The 25,627-nt window shown below is 42.8% G+C and overlaps 1 protein-coding gene across 1 annotated transcript in view; it reads right to left on the bottom strand.

Annotated features, from left to right (window-relative positions):
* PSMB7 (proteasome 20S subunit beta 7) overlaps positions 1-25,627 on the bottom strand; it is a 58,895-nt gene that overhangs the window by 16,221 nt on the left and 17,047 nt on the right. Inside the window, exon 6 of the mRNA XM_049637696.1 lies at positions 13,190-13,248. Within this exon, the coding sequence (XP_049493653.1) occupies positions 13,190-13,248 (59 nt within the window). The remainder of the gene's footprint in view (positions 1-13,189; positions 13,249-25,627) is intronic.

Genomic DNA, 25,627 nt, shown 5'->3' on the forward strand with positions numbered 1-25,627 from the left:
ATCTTGTGTAAGTTTACCATCTTTGTTTTATGTTCATTTACATGTATAACGTAAATGTACACAGGTACCACATTTAAATATTTAGCCCCAAATGTTCTTTTACAGTTCATTTTTCCACAGAGCTATTTCATTTAAAAAAAAAAAAAAAAAAGATGAAACTTTCCTAAAATTCTTAATCACACTGAGTGTATATGAGCGAATGTGTAATGTTTGGCTGCTTTTGCACACCCACAAGCCCACCACCTCTCCCCCTGTCTGATATCACACACCACACAAGTATAATAAACCATGTTAATATTTCATACCACTGTGAAATATGCTGGAGTATCAATTCAACATCTGCTGTCTTTAGGGTCCGGGAGTCCCGCAGAGACACTTTCAATTTGTAATTGAGTTCTATGCTGAATTAATCAGCAGTTTATCTTTTTTACTAAAATAACGTCTTCACCACTAACCCAGATTTACATTAACAATTTATGCCAAATTACCTGCCAAGGCAAAACTTATAAGATTCTAAGCTACCATCCAATAACACTCAGTCCTATATTTCATTTCTTATATTCCTCTAACTTATATACAAGAAAAGTGGAAATCCATTGTTTAAGAGCCACGAGCCTCTAACCACAGACAGCCTCTTGGATTCCTGACACACAGCCTTACTTGACAGTGAAATTCAGGGGAGTTTCCCCCTCTTCTCCTGAAAGCCACTATTCAGTAAGTAGCTACGATTCAAAATTTTTATAAAATAAGAGTTCCAGGATGGAAAGAAATCAGTGAATAATAAAAATAATAAAAGAGTTTATTTCTTTTTCCAAGGAGCTATGGCAGTCCAGTCTTGGCTTGAGTAACAGAAAAAGACAACCCAGATAAAGGGGACATTTTTAGTGTCTTAAATTATGTCCCTGAGACCCAAGTTAGCAAAGACCATTTAATTTGGTAAGAGACAGATAAAGAAGTTCATGTTTTCTCTTTGATAACATGATCCAGAATACTGTGTTAACAATAATAACTTCCTATTAATTCTACCCATGCAATTGAAAGTCACCAAACATTTATTTCTATTCAACATTAGAAACTAGCTCTTGCCTCTCTCTGATTGAAGAGTTGCTGGTCACAAAGAAGTTACATTTTGCCTGCTGGATCTTTGCCACAGGTGCAGCAAGCAATATACTCTGAAATATTTCTCCTGTATGGAATATTTCCCCCTGCCTTTCTCAGTTACAGGAAATATGTAAAGTGAAAACATTTCAAATGGGAACACCTGCTCCAAAGAAATGCATCATAAATAATTACCTATATACCACAGAGTAAAATAATCCCTCCTTTTCAATCTACTTTGCCCATAGCTGTATAAGAACGTTCCACCATCATACAGAACAGCCTCCTGCAATCCTACCTCTGGATCGCAGCACCACGATGAGACATTACATTGTGTAATGTCTCGCATTCAGCTGGTGCCCAATAAGTACCTGCTGATTGATTACATATTGACTTTACAAGAAAACGAAATTCAGTGTACATAAGCACAGTGGGAAAAATTTTTGCACAGAAATGTTTTTGGCAGAAAACCAACAAAGAATTCTCCAAGCCAGTGACTGTGGCAGTGTGGCACCTGCAGTACTCTCCACACGGCCTCAAAGATCTGGAGATAGATGACTTCGCATTTTACACAGGATCACTTCCCGAAGATCTGCGGACTACTGAAGCCCAGAGGCCTGGCCCCCAGAGGAGCCCATTCCCAGCACGCCGGAGATTTTGGTAAGCTACACCTTCCTTTCTGGGCCTCCTCCCATCCAATCCCCTTTTATTTCCTGAAACTAAGTGGGAAAAATTAAGACACCCTTTCTAAAATTTCCTTTGCCCCTTCCCTGAAATATTCCACTCTGAACTTCAACTTGTATCACAGACAGAAGAAAAACAGTCACGGTGGACATGATGGCCAGCCACCACCATTAACTGAGGGTCTGAAGACAGAGAGGCGAGGAGGACAAACAGACTCAGCCAGATGAATGGACACTGAAGTGGCCATTCCTAAGTCAAGGGAGACTAAAGAATCCCACAGAATCAGGGGGAGAGAAGCATTTACTTGTGAAATCCCAAACTCTGTACCATAGGGAGCAAAGTCCTGCTCTTGAATCATCAGGAGTGAGACCAAACTTCCATCTGCCTTATAAAACATCACAAAAGGAAAAGATCCAAGGGAGTAACCTTAACTCAAGAAGTCCCTTTCTGCCTCTGCAAATTAGATTCACTAGTGTGCTCCAACTTAAGAGAACATACTCACTTTGTAAACGGGGGACAACTCAACATATCCGATCTGGTAAGAAGCTTTAACGACCATCAGTAGGGTCTCCTTATCATCTAAAGGTTTAATAGTGATTCTCCTAATCACCCATGGAATCATAACGCCAACTTCACTATCTGTTTATTTCTAAAATTAACTGTTTAACTCCACTGGAAGTCGCTACTTAAGAATTCTACACAGGGCCCTGGGGATTATATTTTTGGGTTCTGACATCTCTAAAAAAAAAAAAAAAAAAAAACCTAATGCTTTACATTAAATACAACCAGAGACAAAATTATTAAGGAACATTAATACATTTTTTATTCAACAATAAAGACACAACTAATGCACATCCAGTGACCCAGCCCACTTTGGAAACCAGTCTGATGGTTCCTCAAAAGGTTAAACGTAGAGTTACCATACAACCCGGCAATCCCACTCCACGGTATGTATACCCAAGAGAAATGACAGTATATGCCCCACACAAAAACTTGTACACAAACATTCATAGCATCATTATTCATAATAGCCTAGAAGTAAAATCAATCCACATGTCCATCAACGAATGAATGGGTAAATAAAATGTGGTTATGTCCACACAATGGAATAGTATTAAACCATAAAAAGGAATGAAGTACCAATACATGCTACAACATGGATGCAATATGAAAACATTGGAAGTTACAGGAGCCAGTCACAAAAGACCACATGTTGTATAATTCCTATTATACAAAATGTCCAGAAAATGCAAGCCTATAGAGACAAAAGGTAGATTAGTTATTGCCCAGGGCTGGGGAGGTTGAGGGTAAATGAGGAGTGACTACTAATGATGATGGGATTTCTTCTGCGGGTGATGGAGATGTTCCCAAAGCGACTGTGGTGATAGCTGTGCAACTCTGTGAACAGCCTAAAAATCACGGAACTGTACACTTACAGTAGCTGAGCTGTACAGATGTAAATTATATCTTGAACAAGCTACTATTTAAAAAAAGGCCTGCAACATTTTTATCTCATTTACTTATTTCAGAGAGAGTGAGAGCATGAGTGGGGGAGAGGGGCAGAGGGACAAAGAGAGAGAATCTCATGCAGGCTCCAATCTCAGCACAGAGCCCGATGCAGGGCCCGATCCCACCACCCTGGGGTCATGACCTGAGCTGAAATCAAGAATTGGACGTTCAACCGACTGAGCCACCCAGGCACCCCGGCATCCAACATTTTTAGACTACAGGACCTAATAAAGAAGAGTCAAAACATCCTGTGACACATCACAAGTCAAAGAACTCACATTCGAATAGTACTTTTTTCAAAGCTAGAGATCACAGTAAACAAAAACGTCAGCACAGATCCTTAAAAGCATTTAATATGAAAGAATTTAGGCTCTAACTATATATATTTTTCCCAGACATACATAAGACCCCTAAACAGATGTAGCAACCAGACAAACGTAAAATCTGGAAAAGTGCGTCAAGTTCAGCTCATTAAGCTGACACCCATTAAAGTGTAACAAGAAAAACAGTCTTAAACCCCATCAATATCAATACAGGACAGAAAAACCATTGTTTATGAGAGCTAGCGAAGGTCAGTTTTTTTTTTTTTTTTTAATTTTGCATTTACTTAAAACTCTGTTTGATGCCAACAGGGTTCAAGTCGCACAGGAAGGTGCTGCGGCTAAACACTGATCGTCTTCCTTGATCTCCATTGTCTGCTGTGTGGGTTCCGCCAGCAACCCTCCCAGCGAGTGGTCACCTACCCATGGAGTCATTAAACCTCTGAATGTCAGCTGGCGGGATTAGCCAGCAGCTTCCACACCTGAGCCCCCGTGGCAGGGACAGAGGCATTTGGATCAAGATCACTAATGAATACAGAATTCATATGCCGCTTGTCAGGGCTCCTGAGCTCAGAGTCGCACAGATGCAACCGAAATAAGACGGAGGACAGAACAATTGTTGACGAAGATTAAAAAGTTTTGGCAGTTGGGGAAAAAAAGAGCACCTCATTATTCAAATATGATAGTCTTGCTTATTTTTTTTTTATTTTTGTTCAAGTTATTCATGATTTGCCTCAAATGGACAAATGCCATTCACCAATATTTAAGGACTTCTTGGTCTCATTACTAAATCTGAAGAGGCTTATGCCAGCTAAACGCTACCTATATAGAGAAAACAGCTCCCTTGTAAATATCTGAAAACTCGCGGGGGAAGAAAGCCAGTCACGGGGTATTTGGGGTGAAGAAGGGTTAAAAGATGAAAAAGTCCGATGAATTCAAAGAGGAAAAACATATATTTTTCACAGCCAAGTGACTTTTTTTTATAGATCCCAATAGCTCTGGATTTCTAAACTTCCTTGCGTCTTTCTGTTCCTGGGCTCCTTCCAATCGCTGAGCTCACCGAAGAGGTTTACGCACCTCCACTGACATTTGTTTGGCTTCCTGCCGTCTTCACAAGACCTCATCAGAGAAAAGGAACAGCCCGAGCAGCCCAGACCTCTGCTCACCTGGAATAAGATGTCTTCCCCACTCTGTTGTCAGAGAATCTCAAGCCTAGCAAAGAGGCAGAATGGCACAGTGACGGATCGCGCCGGAGGGCTCTAAAGCCAGACCGACAGACCGACCGGGATTCAAACGGTGACTCCACCGCTGACTAGCTGTGTGACCCGGGGCAAGGTATCTGACCTCCCCACATCCTCATGTTCCGCTCCACAAAACAGCGCTAACAAAGTACAGGCCCCGCACAGTTACTGAAAAGTAAAGGAGAGAATGCCGAGGAAGCGGTTAGAAAAGTCTGGCACAGTGTGCCAACACTCAACGAGCATCGGCTACCGTGATTACTGGATCTTCATCACCTCCTCCCCCGTCACCGCAGAAAGGCAAATCCTTCCACAGCCCGTGGTATGGGTTGAGCAGGCTTCTTCTACTGTCATTATGACCTCCCCACAAGTCTGTCTCGGATTTTAAGCTTCTAGATGGGAAAGAGAAATCGCCTCTATATTCTGCTATAATCTCCAAGCCTGATGCAAGTACAAATAATCGTATCTAGTCGTTGCTATGTGAGGTTTGTATCCTACCACTGAGCAACTGTAAGACAGAAGCAGCTGCCATCTTTTAGAGCCAATTTTGTGTGAGCCACCATATAAGGTGTTTTACAGACCACATCTAATCCTGACAGCGACCTCGAGGCAGGTCTCTGGATCCCCATCTTCTAGATGAACAGTCTCGGGCCGTGGCTTACTCAAGAGTCATGCCCTGAGGACAGTGGAGACAGGCTCACAGCCCAATCCTCTAGCTCCCAAGCAACGCTGCCCCTTTCCACCTGACCACACCGAACCCATCCTCCATGTGTTCCTTGGGGACCCGTCTATGTGCCAAACTGAAGAAATTCCTCTTTTTAATCAAAATAATGCAGCTCACTTCCACCACTGTCCATCTGCAAAGGACAAACGAACCTGTAACTTCAGTATCTTTCTACTACCAGACTTAAAAAAGAAAAAAAACCCAACTATAGTTACTTCCAAGATTTGCTGTCAGGACACCATATTGGTATGAACTCTTTCATTATTTAAAGTGGATCTATAGCTGCCTGCAATGACAGATTAATTCTGTTTCTTCGGTAGCTAGGTGTTTGGCATCACGTCTGTGAGGTAACCACAAGCCTTTAGGGCGATAGCTGCTCACATCTTTAGCAATCTATAAGGGCTTCTCTAGAGGCCAGCACTTGCCGAGCGATGAAATATGACTCCATAAATCAGACGGCTGAAGTGGCACTTGTATACGTCACCATCTATCTTCGCGGCTTCCCTCTGAAGGGTACAGGGTAAGAGCTCATCCCTCGGTATTGTGACCAGAGAAAGGACCATCAGAGTTGGCACTGACTAAGCATGTGCTACTTAAAACTGAAGACACACTAAGACTGGGGAAAAAAAAAGATCCTGCTGGTGTTAGCACGCCTCAGGCAGTGGTAGGAGCTTCAGCAACTCATCTTCAAAAGGCAGAGCGCCAGAGCTCTAGAAACCTGCAAAAATTGGCTAAGCCTGCAGTCTTCATTTCTTTAAGCTGAGCATCTTCAAAGTCTAGAATTCTAACTGTAGGGCACAGCAGCTGCCACTGCAGATCTGATCCTCTCCGCTTTTGGCAGCTCTCAACTTGAGATTCTAGCAAAAGAATTTTTCAAGTTGCTATTATTGCCTGTCATGGATTTATAAATATTGTGCACTATCTGCTGTGGCATGGCTCTCATGGGACGCCAGAGCATGCCAAATGCATAACAGAATGAAAAACAGTTTCTATTCTTCAAATAAATGCTAATTTTTTTTAACTGTGCTCACACGATGTGTTTGGTGACCAACTTCAATAGTACAGAATATGTATCAGAGAGGGGGAAAAAAGCTGATTGTCTTTTCCAGCAGCATTCAGCTGCTACTTTCATTAAGCTTGTTTAATTAGATTCCAGATGCTAATTTGCAAGTCGATACCAGAGGGTGCAGGACAGTTTGCCTTTGAATCATCTCCCTGTGATGTGAGGGTCCTGCCGCACACCGCTACCCTTCAGCGGCCCTCGCACGCTCTTCTGACAATTAGTGCAAAGAGGGGACAGTATTGATCTTGACAGACTAAATATTAATCTTCTACCCGTTTTAATGAATTATAATCTTCAAGAGTTTAAATTTCTCACTGGGCAAAATGAAAACATTCCTTCTTACAAAGAAGTGGGATGGAAAGAAAACTAACCCAAGTTATCTGATGGATTCCTTTCATTCCTCCCCCGCCCTAAAATAAAATGTTTTTATTTCAGCAATTGTAACAATTTTCAAGATACACACCCTCACAAAGCTAACACCATTATTTCCAGGTATTTCAGTCAAATCCCTTATACTTAACTGGAAAATGGACTCAAAAGGCCACAGTGTGGTTATCACAATTTTTCCTGTCTAGCCAGCCTTGGGTAATAACCAGGATCAGGGGCTTAATTCTTATCCCAGCTTTAACAATAGGAAAAAAAAAAAAAATCTGGGGGAACGGCTCCGTGCAATTCATCATCACCAAAAAAACCTCTAACGTAACTGACCCCTTGTCATTAGGTCAACTCACACATTTCAAGATCCACTACTCTGCTAATACAGAGCAAATAAGCATCTTTGCTGATAAAAATAAAGCGGGAATTTATCACAAGTAATTCAGTTTTTTTCTGCTTTCATTTCTATCACAGCTGAGTACTATGAACACCAAAGGTGAAGTTATCAAACCGCATCAAAGGAGGGTTAATCTGGGAACGATGAAGTAAAGCGGTTTTTGACACCTTTTCAACCACTCACTCAGCAAATACTGGTTTAATGCCCACCATGCACCAGTTACCATGCTAGGTGTGAGGAAAGAGAAATGAAGCACAGTTCCTGCCCTCAGAGGACTTCCAGACGAACAGCAAGGAGAAGGACGAGAAGACGAAAATTGCAAGACCACTAAAAGCAGTGTCAGGGTCACAACCGGGTTGGGGATTTTTTTTTTAATTTTTTAAATGTTTATTTATTTTTGAGAGAGACAGCGAGCACACAAGTGGGGCAGGGGCAGAGAGAAGGGGACAGAGAATTCAAAGTGGGCTCTGTGCTGACAGCAGCGAGCCCGACGTGGGGCTCAAACTCGGGAACTGTGAGATCATGACCTGAGCTGAAGTCAGACGCTCATCTGACTGAGCCACCCAGGTACCCTGAAGATTTTTAAAGACTCTACCTGTCCCTTAAACTCACATGGTTAGCTGACAGCTTCTGTGCAACCACGAACCAGGGCTTCCACCTGAGGCAAATCATCGGCTCAGATAACTTGAAACAGCAGAGGCCTGTCTTAGCCATTCATGAATCCCAGCTGGGTTTCATTGCTCTGCTTTTTGGCCTATAATTTCCCAATGAGCATCTGCCCTTTGCTCCATCTTTGTGTCGCCTGTGTACTAAATGGGGTGTTTGCTCTGTTGACTCTGCCCAACGCTGTAGGTTATTTGAGAACGGTAGTAGTTATCTTCCTCCGTTATCTCAAACAAACGTTCAGCACTTTCCAGGTCGGAAGAAGAGAAAGTCCCCTCAATTTCCCAAGTGGTTTCTGATGACTCAGATTTTACTTTAGTGCAGGGTTATTCTGTCTCAACTCATCAAACACCTACTGAACATAAGGAGCCGAAGAACAGAGATGATTTCATGGCCTCTGCCCTCAAGGATCTCCCCCTATCGAGGGCAAGTGAGGGAGATGTCCCTGAAAACAGCCATAAAACAATGGGACAGGTGTGTACAACGGAGGACAAGGACACAAATAAAGGAAGAAGCAACTGAGGGCATGCATTGCTGGCTGACACCAGCAGTGAGGATTCAATGACAAGCATGTACACCCTGTACTCAAAGAACAGCAAGCCGGGGTGCCTGGGTGGCTCACTCAGTTAAAACGTCTGACTTCGGCTCAGGTCATGATCTCCCAGTTCGTGGGTTCGAGGCCCGCGTCAGGCTCGGCGCTGACAGCTCAGAGCCTGGAGCCTGTTTCAGATTCTGTGTCTCCCTCTCTCTCTGCCCCTCCCCCACTCATGCTCGCGCTCGCTCTCTCAAAAATAAATAAACATTAAAAAAAAAAAATTCAAAGAACAGCAAGCTGGCAAGACGGGCTGTGGTGGAGTGGAAATGTAGCCCTACATTTCCCAAAGTTTAATATTCATACCCCTGGGCTGACACACGATGGGTGATGCTATGAATACATTTTTAATTTCTATTAATAGTGTGCACTCACTTTCATGTGTTTTGGGGGGAAAAGTAACCAACACATCAAACCCAGGATTTCACAGATACAAACTATATTTAAAAACTAAATTTATATTAAAAAGGTGAACTGAAGTGGTTGTAGGGAAGAAGAGAAAGGGAACTGACAAGAAACGAAATGAATCACAAATGCCAAAATCTGGGGTGCCTGGGTAATGCAGTCGGTTAAGAATCCCACACTCTCGATCTTGACTCAGGTCATGATCTCACGGTTCATGAGATTGAGCCCCGTGTCGGGCTCGATGCTGACAGTGTGGAGCCTGCTTGGGCTTCTATCTCTACCTCTCTCTCTCTGACCCTCTCCTGCTCACGCTCTCTCTCAAAATAAATAAATAAACCTTAACAACAAAAACCCAAATGCCAAAACCTCTCTAACTGTACACTTAATTAAGATCTGTGCATTTTATTACATGTAAATGGTAATGTCTCAATTTGTAAAACAGTGAATTCATTTTTAAAATATTTTTCAAGAAAAATAATAGCACAGGGGCACCTGGGTGGCTCAGTCAGTTAAGCATCCAACGTCAGCTCAGGTCATGATCTTGTGGTCTGTGAGTTCAAGCCCCTCATCAGGCTCTGTGCTGACAGCTCAGAGCCTGTGTCGCCTGCTTCAGATCCTGTGTCTCCCTCCCTCTCTCTTTCTCTCTCTCTCTCTCTGCCCCTCCCCCACTCACACTCTGTCTCTGTCTCTAAAAAAATAAATAAATATTTAAATAATAACAGTAGTAGCACAGGTGGCACCTGGATATGGCAGAAACCTTAAATGTGATGTCAAATGACAAGTTCAAGAAACAATGCTATCCCAGCCCTGTCCAACAGAAATAATGTGAACCACCTATGTAGTTTTATATTTTCTATTAGCTACGTTTTAAAAAAAGTAAAATTAGGTGAAATTAAGTTTTAGTAATTTGTTATTTAACCCAATATACTTAAAGTAGCACTGTTTCAATATGTAATCAATAGAATATTATTAATGAAATTTATTTTCCAATCTTTTTATACTAAGTCTTTGAAATCTGGTGTGTATTTTCCACTCAGTGTGTTCTCAAGTCAGACTAGCCACATTCAAATGCTCAGTAGCTATGTGGGGTTGCTGGCTACCACGCTGGACTGTGTAGCAAAAGGCAGTAAGAACACGAGGTTTTTGAGGAGACAGGGGCTTTCAGTCTACAAATACGATAGTCTAGGACCAGCACTGTCCGAGGCACAGGTCTGTAGTTTTAAAAAAGAAAAAGAGGAGAGGGGGGCTATGGAGTACCTCTTATTGATTTGTTTTGACAATAAAAAAGCCAAGAGTCTGTTCAACGAGTCTGGACTAAAATGACTGTCTGGCTAAAAATACGTAATTATGCTAGCCTAAAATGGCCCCTTCCCTACGCAATTCTGTGACGTATAGAACAGCTACCACCGTCCTAGCAATCCACGTACGCTCTGAAAGGCAGCAACGCTCTCCCGGGTCTCTGCGTGAGACATGTCCATAATCCTTTCTCATACTGGAAGGAAATAAGCGGATTTAGCCACCCGAGCCTGCAATCTCTAGACAGGCAAGAAAGAAAAGTCACGGAAGGCTTCTTGTCACGGAGACAGAAAGCCTTCCCGGAAAGAAGGAAAATAAAGTTGGGAAATCTGAAACCAAAATGTTTCCACAAGTTCTATGCAAACCAGAAATGACACCTTGCTGAATTCTTTCTCATAGCAAAGAAGTCACTAAAACTCATCCTCTCAACCTTGACTGGCAGTCTCAGCCTCCGCTGAAACCACATCACATAATCTCCATCAAAACAAAGCAAGGTGGCCAGCAGTCAGCTGCTCAGTCTTTATAATAAATTCTCTTGGTATCTATTAACGTCCCGTTAGAGTAAATACTATCCACAGACAGTTGTTATACTATTATTTGCTTTCTATTTACATTTAAACCCACTTCACTGGGGAAACAGGTTACTACCTTCTTCACAATGAAGTGATTCTGTTCACTGTCCATCTGTGTCAAGTTTCAACAACTTCAGTGAACAAAACCGGTCACCTGAAATTGGGAAATTAATTAATCAATCTGAAATGGGAATCTGGTCAGGCTGTTTGAAGGTCTCATAGCTAATACAGAACACTAAGTGGTCTGAGATGCATACAAAATTGATCTAAGGAACACATTCTTCAGACTGATAATAGCACAAATTTTATTGAAGGGATGATCACATTTCCCTTTACTTCCTCGAATCACATCAATATTAAATTCATGGCCTTTGAATCACTTCAAATCCAAACTCTAAATAATGTAAAATTACTTTAGCAGAGGGTTAAAGTCACTTTTAATATACCTCATGCTTTCAACTTTTTCTGCAGTTCCCATTTTTCTCTAACATATGGAGGTTCCAATCAATTGGAAATAGACAAAGCTTTCAAGAAAATTTGAAAAGATTAATGTGGTTTAAAGGAGGGCTTGACATTACTGAGGTGATTTTCTAAACAAAAATCATCAGAGTCTTTCTCCCCATACCTTCGTTAGTTCTAATAGATTTGTGAAGCCTCAGGAACTCCTCTCCTTTAGTCTGGAGACTGGGAGACCTTTTTTTCTTTTTCTTTTTAAGTGACCTAGTACATCTTATTTTTTCTCAGTACTTAAGAACCCCAAACAGAAAATAATGCTGATCTGGGAATAAATTTTCGCATTGAGAAATGAGAACAGAATCCTAATCTCATTTATAGTTGATACTTAGACCTGCTTACTATCCTTAATTGGAGCAAGACTCTATTATCTTTACTACGAAACACCTAGCTAAATCCTATCTTTAGTCATTATGTTTCAATTCCGGCAGATGTCCAACAAAGGGGAGAAATCTAGCTATCTGTGACGAAGTCACTTGTGTGTGCTAACGTCACGTACCAAGGGCAACAAGGCTTCTGGCAGGAGACCCCTGTCCTGCTTGGGCAGCATCCATAACCCTACATCCTCTGGCTCTCAGGGCACTTGGCCCAAACCTAAAGGGCAGAGAGAGAGCTTCAGGGTTCTGATGACAGCTGGTGCTCTGATGACAATGAGCTGGTGGAAAAATCAAAAAGTCTTAACATGCAATCTTCTCCAAAGATGGTTAGGCATAAAGCATTGTCAAAAAGCAACTCCCAGAGACATCTTCTGGTATCTAAAGAAAACAATATTGTGAAGGCAGAAACGGTAGATGCCTACCTATTAAAGAAGAGGGTATAAAGAGCCTACTAAACTGTCGAAAACAAGTTGCTACTCCCTATCACAAAATTAACAACTATCAACAGACCAAGAGCAGGTAGTGAAGGCTGCCTTCAGGACCTCTGTGCCCACAAGCTGGCTGAGCGGCAGGGACAAAGCACAGTGGAGGAATAATGCGGTCCCATGCACACAAGCATACGGAACACTCCTTCGAAAGGGACAATGGAAGACCTGTGGGTTTGTTCTTGGACGTCTGGGAGACAGGGAAGTTGCTTAATGGTGGGTACATCTATCACAAAGGCAGACAGGTGGAATGCCATTCAGAAGGTACCACCCTCCCCCACCACCAAAGAAAATATAATACGGAACCTCCTAAAAATATATTGGAGACACCAGAGCCTGATCACCCTCTGAGCATGGTCCACTACACACGCGATCTTGTCCCCATCTTCTGCCAGATGCAGAACCATCTATAGGGACTTTTTAAGCGGCCTCCATTTTCAGACCAGGTCTGTGTAACATGCAAAGATATACACAGTTTCTCTATTCTCGGTGAGAAGACAAACAAACAAACAAACAAAAAAAAAAACTTGTCATTTTAAGATACCGTGACACAGAAAGCTGAGTGCACACAAAAACATTCCACGGTGCAGCAGCATCTACAGCCAAGAAGACTCCCGGACAGCCCAGAGGCCAGAGCAAATAGCTGAGGGGTGCTGGCTCCCCAAGCCTGAGGGAGGGCACGGCAGGGCCACTCCAAAACGAGGCTCTCGCAACCAACCTGTCTTCTCAGCAAATATGCTTATCTGCGCCGAAGAGCGTTCCAACTAACAGCAGTGCTATATAGGAGCTCTGGAGGAATTGGCAATCGATCTGTAAATGTCCAACATACAACTGGAAAAACACGTGAAAAGAGGAGAAAACTGCAGGGACCGACATACCTCCATATCTGGCCTAAACTTATCTTCAAACACAGCCATTGCTGCCAAGGAACCAGAACCTGAAAGAAAAAAGATGCATTTTTAGTGTATTTACCAACTCCCAGCTTCTCCATGTCGAGTTTACTTTGGGGCAGCAAAAATGGCAAAATACGCCCAGCGTCCCACTCAAGCGCGGTGTAAATATTAATCCTACAGGGCCACATAAACCAGGTAAACAATGCTCTTCAAAAGCCTGAAGTCACACTTACCACTATCTCGGGTAAACCCGCAACTGGCCCAACATCCACCACTGACAGGAGTAATTGTAAATTATTCACAATAAAACGCTGAAGCATGAAAATGAGGTTATGGGGAATTTGTATTTTTTCAAAAAAGTGAATGGCACATAATTTCATACGTCCTACGCTGTTGAGACCTGTGCTCCACAACTGTGCCTTGGCAGGCTGCTGGGTACAGCGCTAAATACCAGGCCAGTTAGAAAGAATAGATTGTTTTAATGAGCTGGCCCTGGTAGAGTCACCTTGACACACGGGGAAGAAACCACAGCACCGGCAATGGTAATAGGCCTGCGAGCTGCAGCCACCAGGTTATTCCGGCTTCAACTGTAAAACACTTTATTATGTGGCATTTATTTGGAGCTATTATTTTTAGTTCGCACTTTGAAGAGTAACAGCTGAGTAGACAAAATGACAGACAAAGAAACAAAAATTTATTATCACAATAGCAAATGGCTGAAAGGTTATGCTGCATAGATATTAACAGACAGCAAATTCTCCCTACAAAAGTAGGATATAAAGGCATTACAAATAAGCGTGGGCCCCCTTTGAATGAATGTAAAAGGCAGCTCAGCACTATTTGAAAATTTAAACTTGCTTTGTTCAGAAACCAGAGAATCTTTAGAAAACCATCATCTTGTCTTTACAGAGTCCTGGCAATATTTCAGGATACTGTACTTTTGGAGAGAGGATAGAGTTGCCCACAATTTTTTACTCCAATTAGAAGATTTTTTTGGCATTTATTACTTTTTAACTTGTTTTGCATAACACTATCTATTTAGCTGGGTCACAGAGAAAACCATATTTTCTATTTAAAATGATTTGTGTACATCGCTTGACCACCTCAATGGTTTTAGCAAAGGAAAAAGGCAGCGATTAAACAGTTTCAAATGAGGTGTCCTGCTGATTTTATCAAGTCTGCTGAATGTATAATGAAAAAGGAGAAGCTGACAGCCACGCTGCATTGAGAAAATACAGACTACCTTATCTGAACCATTTAAGGAGGTCCAATTATAGATCAAATTTAAAGGGTAGAAACAGCAGATTTACAGACACAAATCAACGAACATGGTAATCCCGATGAATATGACAGATACTCCTGTTATGGAATATTGCTGTGGTTGAGGATCATTACCTTCCCAGCACCGGATACATCACATCTAAAGCAGTAGGAAGCGTCAAGTGTAGACCGGTATTACAAGCAATGACTATTCATTTAGGCTTGGGAGCAAAAGGCAACCCCATTCTCCCCTCTTACCATTTTTTTTCTCCTTAAAAAAAAAGGGGGGGGGGATCTAAAGAGATATTAAAAGCCCTTTGGAAAGGAGAGAAATTAAACAGCTATAAAACCAGTGCATCCAAATAAAACCAGCAGATAAGCAAGAGCAAATTCACCAAAGCCAAGCCTCTGAATTTCGTTAATAAACATGTCCTTGAAAACCTGAAAACAGAGTCAAAGTCCACCAACGTTCTGTGAGTCGCTCGTTTACTCTGAGATTCAGGGATCAAGAAGAAAAAGTAACTCCAGTTTTAAGGCCCAGGTGAGAGCCAGTCTTGGACTTCAGTAAAAAGACAAGCTGGTTCTGTGCGGAAAACAGAGGCCAGCTCTCATGAAGAAACAAGGAAACTGCAAATAAGAAAATCTCGGAAGAAAACATTTCTAGACACCAAATGTGCCCAAGAGCAGCCTTGCCTAATCCGATCTGGCTCAAGCATCTCCCTCTGAAGAGCTACGGGTAAATGTACCAGAGGCCTGAAATAAACGTTAGGACAAGACAGGGAAGGGCAGGGAACCTAAAAGCTAACAACTTTGTGGAAAACTGTAATCAATTACTGTATAAGAGAAAACTAAGCTTAAGCTTACCTTAAAAGACATTTTTCCTTAAAAATTACCAGCCCTGTTCTTTTTCTCTCAGGTCACCCTTTCTTTGGCAGTTCACCGTAATAAACAGGTTAATTTTACTCTAATTTTTCCTGGGCACATATATTTCCTTCTGTTTAGCTTCATCTAATATTTTAAAGAATGAAAAGTACTTTCCTCTCAATATAATAATTCCTCCTTTATCAAAAATATTATTTTTCCTGTTAGGGAACAATGCTGCAGGCAAAATTTCTATAAGCAGAAATTATGTACTATGTCTAAACTGTTGCCCAAAAAAGAGTCTCTTCAGTGTGGGGATGCTTCTCACATTATCAGAGAGGATGACTTTTTTTTTTCAAGAGCTGGAAGCTGCAGGTGAGGTCAATGTAGAAAGGACACGGGGGTATTTATCCCGCTGTATTTCCACTTCCCCTTTCACACCATGCCCCCAACACACACACTCCAACCTACAGAGCACAGGCATGGTATGGAGAAGTCTTGCTAAACTGCCTGATTCTGCTGCTCTGGAGATCAAAGATAAGCAGACTCCAAATAAACTTGAAAAGAAAGGGAAATTCAACATTAAAAACAATTTCTAAGTCACTTGCAAATTAGCTCCTGCTCCCAGCTTTTTAGGAAAGGAGGACTCTGGCGCCCCCTTTTCAGAAATCCGTGGAAGTGCTAGGAGATGGAGAGCCGTGGACTTTTTGTCAACAGGTTTCTAGGAATCCCTGAACGTGTGCCGGCTATTTAGAAAACTGAAGTCAGAATTTCAAAAATGACTGCAATTGCCCAAAGTGGCCAGAGAACAAGATGCAAATCCTCACATAATTTCAAGGCAATGCAACTGGGGGAAGGAACAGAAGCTGGCCATTCAAAAGAAAAAACAGATGGTAAACTCCAAGAGACCAGTATTCAATAATTTCACTCAGGTTTCCTAGATCTTGCTTCCATGCCACTTAAAACTATATACAGGAAATCACCTAATGCCACACTAGTATAGCAGCCATGGACCGACAAAATGTTTAAATAGTATATCCCATTTTTAAGCCACAGTAATGCCCTGATACATTCCATTATTTCAGCATCAACCTACCCAAACGTGGCACTTCCAAATCCAAAACCAAGGCAAACGATCTTCTAAGGAGCATTTACACTGGTTTTCTATTCCAAAACCAAGGTCACCTTAGACAATTAGTCAGAAGTACCTGGCTTCCCGTTCAGGAATGCATGAACAGAAAGGCCAGGAGACGAGGGCCTCTGCTTCAGACGGCAGGCATGTCAGGTGAAGGAAACACAGGTCAGAGGGAGGATGCTTTCCACAAATGCAGGATGGGCTCAAGGAGCAAGAGGTGTGAGGCCTGACCTCAAAGAGCTTATCTAACAGCAGGGAGGAGAAGGCAGCCTAGGAGGAAGAAACCAGGGCACGCTGAGCACCCGCCATGGGCCACGCATCACGTCATGCCATTCAGTCACCCCACTAAAGTGGTAAAGCTTCTTGTCTGGCATTACAGCATATAAACACACGGCAGGACTCTGTCTCAGGCGTGACCTGAGGCAGTCACCCTCTCCTACCACAACTGGCCAGAGCAGACGTGCATGACCTTCCACGATCAGGTCTCTGTCTCCCTCGACCCCCTCCTCAGCCCTGACACATACACTTGACATCCCACCAACATAAAACTGATAATAATTTCCTAAATTATACCACTTCAAGCCAATCGCACCTTGGCACATGCTATGCCCTTTGCCCCCTTGACGGTCTACAGGATTCCTAGTCACCTTTCAAACCCCAGCCGAGAGACTGCTTGTTCCCACAAGCTTTCCCTGACCAACCCCCACCACGAGGGTTCGTATCTGCACCCCCATCCCTAGCAGTCTCAGGCACACAGCAAGCACTAAATAGAATCTGCTGAATTAAGCCAGGCTGATTTGAGGACACCTGTCCAAATGAAGGAGCTGGGGAAAACTCTGAGCTGGCCCTGAAGGAGTGATGATAGCAATAAATGCCTTGATAAAGTGGAAAAGACATTTATTGCCTAATTTACCATACTGGGGTGAATATAAGACAAACTCAGATGTGAAGCAAGTTCAGTGTTCAAAAGGAAAAAAAGGCTTTAAACCCACAAAACCATGTCATATTATATGTCCTGGTCTGGTCCAAACCTCTGTGATACCACAGGGGTAAAATGCCTTCCGTGGGCTCCTGCATTTTACTAGACAGCCCGTCTCATTCGTAGTCTCCATGTAGCTGCTCCTTAGCAACCTCCACCAAGGCTGCCTTTTGCAGCCCACCCACAGTTGCTGAGTAGCCAGTGTTGCTTCCAGAACAAAGTTCTTCGAAACAGAAAAACGAGGTGCGATCAGTGACCAGCTTTTGGAAAGACGATGGTGCAGGGCACCTGGGTGGCTCAGTTGGTTAAGCGTCCGACTCTTGACAGCGACTGAAGTCATGATCTTGCGGTCGTAAGATCGAGCCCCGCTTCGGGCTCTGTGCAGACAAGCAGGAGTCTGCTTGGGATTCTCTCTCTCCCCCTCTCTCTCTCCAAATAAATAAATAATAAATAATAAAAGAAAGAAAGAAAGAAAAAGAAAAGAGAATGGTGCAAGACATAGTGGTGGCTCCCTATTCACTGACTCACCTCCTGCACCCACCGTATGTCCCTAGTTCACCTCCCACCTCCTCCCTGCTCAACCCCTTGGGACTCCCAAACCACCCAGCAGCCAAGCTGTGGAGACAGGGATGGGGGAAGGATACAGAACGCAGCCCTCTTCCGCCTGAGGGGGCCAGGAACTGCCCTGCGCGACCTGATCCACTGCAGTCACCAGGTGGGTACCACTGCACCCTGGCTGCTCCCGTTTGGTGGCCATTAAAAGAATTCCTCCCACAACAGATACCCTGTGGGGTCCCGGAAAGCAGGTCTGCTCCCCATCTCTGACTGTCGGGGCCTAACCCGCTTCAAGATGACAGTGGGAGCCATCCACACTGCTAACCTCCAGGAGAAGGGGGTCCCAGGCAAAAATGCCAAGGGGCCACACCTCCAGCCAATCTTTTAAAATGAAGTATCTGCTCTTATTAACAGCAGGCCACTGGTTTGGGGGCGGGGGGGTGGGGGGGGGTGGGGGGGGTGGGGAAGACCAACTTCTGTAAACAATGTAAAATATAGGCTGTGAAACTCAGGAAAATATATGCAACATGTAGGGCATCAATAAATAAAAAGGGCTCACAGATAAAGAACACCAATGTGCCAACAGAAAAAAGGACACAGCAGTTGCCAAAAAAAGAAAAAATGTGACAGGCCTGTACATTTAGAAACACTGTTCAAGTTCACTAGTAATCAAAGAAATATGAATTTAAGTAATCATTTTTTGACTTTTACATTTAACAAAGATTAAAAAAATAATACCCAGGGCTGACAAAGGTGTTGTGAAACAGGCAAATCTAACACACTAGTAGAAGAAAAATGAATAGAACTTTTTTATCAGGCAACTTAGAAACATCAATCGGAAAGGATAAAGTTATACATCTCCACCAGCAATTCCACTGCTAGAGTCATTTTAAAGAAATAAATGGATAAGTACCCAAATTATGTATATAAAAAGATCACTGTTTAGATTAGCAGAAGAAAAAACAAAACAAAACAAAACACTAGAGGTAAACAATCAGACAATAGGAAAAAATAAACAATATTATGTATACAGTCATTAACACAATATTTTTTTGGCAATAAGAAGATGTCCGTGATAAAATATTCAAGAGGGGAAAAACATGTTCCAAAGCAATGTTAACACAGAAGCTTCTATGACACATATTACACAAATCTAGAAAAATATAAGTCAAAATATTATGCTTATATCTGAGTGATACTATTTTGTTTACTCACATTTTTTTTATTTTTCTTCAAAAGACCAGACATTACTTACAATTTTTTTAAGGTATAAACTTGGAGAAAGTAAGAATTTGACATGGTACAGGGATGGAAAAAGCAAAAAGCAAAAGCAAAAACCCCAAGATCTTGCCAGCTGTCACCATCATGCTAAGAGCAGCAGCATGCAGCTGATTCCTGAAATTTGTGTCCAGGGGCCTGAAGGGCAATCCATGCAGGAGTCAATACGTCCAAGGAACGACAGCAATCAATCATCTCAAACAAATATACACACCGTGTCTACCACCGTCCTGAGGAGGGCCTCCTTAGTACGGCCTTCAAGGTAAAAGCATCTTTATCATGAAGTCCTCTGAGCAGATCAGCCCCAAGCCAGCTCCCACTTATCCAGAAGTCTACACTGTGGCACACAAATCACTAAACAACCACAATAACACAGTACACATAGTGTTTAAAAAATTTCAAAGCACAGTCCCGTTGGTTTTGTCTGCTCTTCAGACATGGCAGATCGGAGTAGTCCCATCTTACAAAAGGGGAGACAATCTAGAAGGTGAGGAACTTGCCCACATCACATAACCAATCTGATTAGCAAATCTGGGATTTTGAACCCAGATCGTTCTGATGCTCCTTCCATTCCACCACGTGGCCTCTTACGTAGCAAAACCAAACGCGTGAAATCGAGATTAACAAGTAAGCGTGGAAACAGCTATATTTTCTTAGCTCCCCACTGCAAAAAAAGCATGCTTTCTAAATTGCTTTTTCTTCGGATTTCAGCAGAATGATTAGTACACATCTGGGTATGGTTAATTTGTGTAGTTTTGCTTGGAAATTCAAATGGGATTGAAATTTTAGTTACATGTTTTAAATGATTAAACAGATGCCGTTCACTGTTTAGCAATGCCACTCAAGAACCTGTTCTATTTATTTTAAAACAAGCCCATTCAAAAAGATTTTTTCAATAAAAAGAACAATGAAATTAGTCTTCATTTTCTAAAACCTCTGAAGGTATTTCTGATCTTAGCTTATCAGCATTAGTACTTCAGTGAGTGTGACCTTCACTTTTTCAGAAGGAATTCAGGACAAAATATGAAGGGTATCAAGAAAATTTTACTATCGATCACTTTTACCTGTTCTGTATATTCAAAAACACCTGAACTGATAGAGCTTGAGGGCAGAAGAATTTTGTTAAAAAGCCATGAAATGTTATTTTCATAGTGTTCTTTAAAGCACGAAATCAAACTCAGCAATTCTAGAATCTATGTTTTTAGACATGCTGAAGAAATTAAAGACTGAAAGAATTTTCTAAAACCCAATGCTCTAAGTCCAACTCTTAGAAGGAACTGAAAGCCAGCAGGCAGAATTTGCTTTTTTCTAAGAAGGTCTATGCTCACAAAATCCCAGACGGGAAAAGGGGAAAGCATTTACTGAGAGCCTTTTAGGTCCCAGACCCTGAACTCAAGCATGTAGGTATTTCCTCTCTTTATAGGCAAGGAAACAGGCTCAACTAGTAAAAGCAATACAGTCAATAAGACGTGGAGCCAAGACTCAAACCTAGGCCTCGTGGCTCCACGTTTCAGAAGGGCAACTTCCCCTCCTTCCTTCAAGCAAACCATCCCAGGAGCCCGCCAGGCGGCGGCCTCAGAGGGCACACTGCTGCGCAGGAGGGGGCACAGTTCCGGCACTTCACTGCTTGCCCCAGCACATCACTGAGGCGCTGAGAGCCCCGCCCCGCAAGGCGGCCAAGCTGCTCCGGGACGCGCCATCACTCCGAGCCCAGTGCGACTGTCGCCCGAAAGCTGCTAGTGTGGCAGCCACGCCGCCCTGGCCTCAGCTTCCACCCCCGTACAACGTACAACGGAGAGGACGGCAGAACGGATCTTCCTCACCGCGTGGCTGGGAAGCTTGAAGGACACAGAAAGCAGAAGGCCTGGCACTCAGGAAAAGCCCAATAAAAACTAGCTATTGTAATTACTCTAAGACAAAGTCCCCGTCCTCCAGGAGCTATTTTATATAATCATCCTCAACAAGTTCCAGGGTTGGCAGTTTTAATGGAAACAGAGGTCTTCAAAATTTCTTTTCTCAAAGTCATGAAGTTCTGACAGGCAGCCGGAAATGGATTTCTACTGCTTCTCCCCCAAATCAATTTAACCAGAGCTTTTCAGGAAAAAAGCTGCTCCTTCTGCTAAGGAGCGGACTGTTTTAAGTGCCCAAGGACCTGTTTGCCACCGTGGCCTGCCAAGGTGTAAGATGTATGCAGCGATAAGAGAGTAACACACAGAACATTCTAATCCATCAGTGTCAGATCTCCCAGACAGAGTGCTTACTCACACTTGCTCATTGTTTGTCAACCGGCTACTCGTCCCGGGTAAAATTCGGTGCTTTCCGCAGACCCATGGGTTGGGATCATTTTTCACTCCGTCCCTGTCTACAAGGACTAGTCTCCCGGTGTTAGTGCCTGCTCTGGAGGCCAACACCGCCAATGTATGAAGAGCTGATTTATGAATATAAAGCAATGTTGGCGCTAGGGGACCACATTCAGCCACTAGAGAGCAGTGGAGCACCTCACATCGCTCGGGAAAACCCAAGACACCGACTTGAAATGGTTTAATTGTATGCGTGCATTTCATTATAAGTCCTGGCCAAAAGCTTCCAGGCGAGGCAGGCCAAGCAATCAGACAATCTTGCATGGGTTGCTGAAATCCAGATTTGTCCTTTGTCAGCATAAACAGTTTAATTTGATGTTTTCACTCCTGAGTAAGCACTGAGTATTACATTTAAACCCCTCGTGAGGGGAAAGAATGCTTCCTTTTCATCAGCAAATGTACCTCAATGTCAAAGAGTCTACCTTTTATTCCCAATGAATAAAAAAAAAAAAAAATTATTCCGTTTAATATGCTTAGAAATAGATTTTTAAAGCATCTGACATTTTCACTCAAAAACGAATGTCCCAAAAAAATGCAGTTCCTTTTCTAGATATAGTCAAAAAGGAGTTAAATTTTACTCTAAGTAAGTAATTTAAAATGCCACTTGAAGGAAACAGGGACTTTTTTTTAATAACTGGAACTGCAACATCTCACTGACCTGACAGGCTAAAAACACGAATTCTTAAGAAAAGACTAAAATCAGGGCATCCAGGCCTCAAAAGTGAAAGTTTCATTAATGTATTTTTAAGAAACGCCACGGTATGAGGATGGAAATGGTTCTCCTTCCAACAGAGGAGCCACCTAACCCTATGCTTCGGGGATAAGACGGAGGATGAAATCCTCTTAAAACAGGCCTCTCTCACTCAGTCTCCCGCAGCACTAGGCCCCCCCAGGACACCGAAGCTCACTCAGCACCGTGGGCGCGGGGCACCCACTCCTCCCTCCTGCTGGAGGAGCTCAAGGCAGTCCGAACGGACAGGTCTTTCACAGGCATCCTTCACTCTGGTCCACGTTTCAAAACAACTTCCCAAATTACAGGTTGTCCCACTTTGCAGGCCTTTCTCAAGTTTTCATGTCCCTCAGACCCTCAAGGACCAAGGACCACAGAGTTTAATAATTTGTAAGACACACCCGGCCTGAATCACCAGGAAAGGTTTATCTGGCCCACAGAGCCTGTGCGCAAGTAAGAAATCCTACAGGGTGGAAAAAATGCGCAAAGCAACGTTACATGTATTTTCTCACTTAGTCCATCTGGGGACGAGCTGGTTTTACCTCCATTTTATAGACTGAAAAAAACTAAGTCCAGACAAGTGAAGGAACCTACCCAAAGTCACACAGCTAATCATGACAGATACGGCTGACAGCAAATCCCTGCTCTAATGAACTCCACAGTGAAAAGTGTTCCGATGCATAAAATGACTTTCCGCTTAGTCTGTCCCATAAGTAAAAGACCATCGAACACTAGGTTAGAAGAGAATAAAGGCCCTTTTCTGTAGCAGGGCCAATTCTGGCCCACTTCTGAAACAAGAGCAGGTAAAGATGAATTAGTTAGCCTCACACTCTCTGCAGCAGGGTTTAAAGCAAAGAAATTAAAACTGCAAGGGCTGCATTTCACCGTTCCGAAGAGTACTGCTGGCAAGGGCTTTTACTTGGGGGTAGACGAAGGACTGAACGCAAGTCAGAAAAGACTCTGACGGTAAAATGTCAGAGCAGGGAAAAAACAGGTGGAATAGCACCCTACGTATTAATTCAATTTTACCTAGAGGAGACATTAAATATTTTTTACACGGAACCAAGAACAAAGTCCACTTTAATTAGAAAAGATTAAGAGCTGCGGAGGGCTGGCTAGATAACATTCCCTGCAACGACATGATGAATTTTAGAAGTAAACATTTTTCTCTTTTTCTTACATAAACGGCACCATCTATTGGCTTCATATACCACCTTCACAGTAACCAGGAATCAAGATGCATGATCCCACTTTCATGAATCTTTGGTTTCCAGTGGTTTCGTTTCCTGGTATTCCACAGCAGCACAAATGTTAAAATATAAAATCCATGCACTGTACATTTTAAATCCTCTGAAATGCACCGTACTTAATCGAAGCAAGGAAAACTGCCAGAGAAATCTTAGTGTACAGAACTGCACACAGGGAATGTATTAGCACTAAAATAATCAAAATATCGTGCACTGAACACCTTCCCTGGGCTACGAAGAATGTTTTATGTAAGGTTTCCCATGGGAGAGCTCCTCTAACCCCCATTCTACAGATGAAATCAATGCTCATGGTCAAAAGCTAGTAAATGTTGGACTTAGATCTGAACCCAACTGGACTCCCACACTACCTCGAAAAACAATGTCAAGAGCACCAGATGCACAGAAAAATACATGGTTTCTTACAGTGTGTTCACACACAACGTGACACTGCAGCATCCCAATAACCCTGGGACCTTCCCAAGTCAAAACAAAAAACAAAAAAACAAAAAAAAAAAAACAACGCAGTTTCTTTTTTGAGATGAGGGACTTGGGGTTCAGAAAGGTTAGGTGGGCAGCCCTGGACAAGGAGGACTAGGACTGAGCCAGGGGCTCCGCCTTTCTCTAGGATTCTAGGTTATGCCTCAGGTGGTTTACAGAAATGCCGCTCTGAGAAGTCCCTAGCTGTCTGACAAAGCCCCCAACAGAATGGGGTGCCGTCCACTGCAGAGCCCCTGACCTGCGGAAAGCAGGGTCTGAGCATCAGTCTAGGACTGACAGAGACTCATGTTTGTGGAACCCCTACACAGTCACTCAGCCCACACTATTAGGAAAAGACTCCCCAGCAATGCTGGAGCCATGAAGTCCACACGGCCTCCGAAACGACTTTTACGTAGGCCTATGAACCACATGCAGTGATGCGGAGTCCACACCTGATTTAAGAGCTGAAAATGAACACAGAAGCAACAATTGCTGGGGCACCTGGGTGGCTCAGTCGGTTAAGTATCCCACTACGACTCGGGCCATGATCTCACAGTTTGTGAGTTCGGGCCCCACATCAGGCTCCATGCTGACAGTGTGGAGCTCGCTTGGGATTCTCTCTCTCATTCTCTCTATCTCTCTGCCCCTCCCTCACTTGCACTTTCTCTCACTCTCAAAATAAATAAAGTTTAAAAAATTAAAAAAAGTAGGGGCACATGGGTGGCTCAGTCGGTTGAGCGTCCGACTTTGGCTCAGGTCGTGATCTCGCAGTTTTTGAGTTCGAGCCCCGCGTCGGGCTCTGTGCTGACAGCTCAGAGCCTGCAGCCTGCTTCAGATTCTGTGTCTCCACCTCTCTCTACCCCTTCCATGCTCATGCTCTCTCAATAATAAATAAACGTTAAGAAGGAAAAAAAATTCTTTTTAATAAAAAAAGTAAAAAAAGAAGAAACATTTGTCATCTTGCAGTGCACTAATTTGATCCAGAGCAGGAAAATTTTCAAAATCAAGTCATGCGGAGATATCAAAATGTCTGCACAAAGGTTGCACTTTAGTGTAAAAATACGGAGAAAATGGCAGGTCTGAATTCCCTACTGATGTTCCAACTTAATTCTAAGACTCGTTTTTTTTGCCCACAAGGTGAGACATCCAGTACGTTTACTACCGTGTCCCAAATCTTTTTAATTGCTGGGGGGCTCTGTAAACTGGGGCTTGAGAGGTACATTCCAGTAATTAGGAAATCCTACAACCAGTTTACCTAGAGATCAAATTTTACCTGGATGGCCTTGGCAGTGACCCCGAGTCTTCCCTAATGGTGCATACCAATGTTTATTCCTTAAGTTAGTATTCCTAAATTGTCCAAGGGCCTCATTTCCAGGAATGTCATGCTTGAAATTGTATTCATATTAATTCTTATGTGAATAAGTGGGCAAAAATAAAAATTTTATATACCTTGCCAATGCCGCTACAAGGAACACTGCCAAACTAATAGCAAAAGATGGTCCCCAAGCTTCTCCTGACACTACTTCAGTTTGCCTAATAAA

The sequence above is a fragment of the Panthera uncia genome, chromosome D4, assembly GCF_023721935.1.
Source record: "Panthera uncia isolate 11264 chromosome D4, Puncia_PCG_1.0, whole genome shotgun sequence".
Lineage (NCBI taxonomy): Eukaryota > Metazoa > Chordata > Mammalia > Carnivora > Felidae > Panthera > Panthera uncia.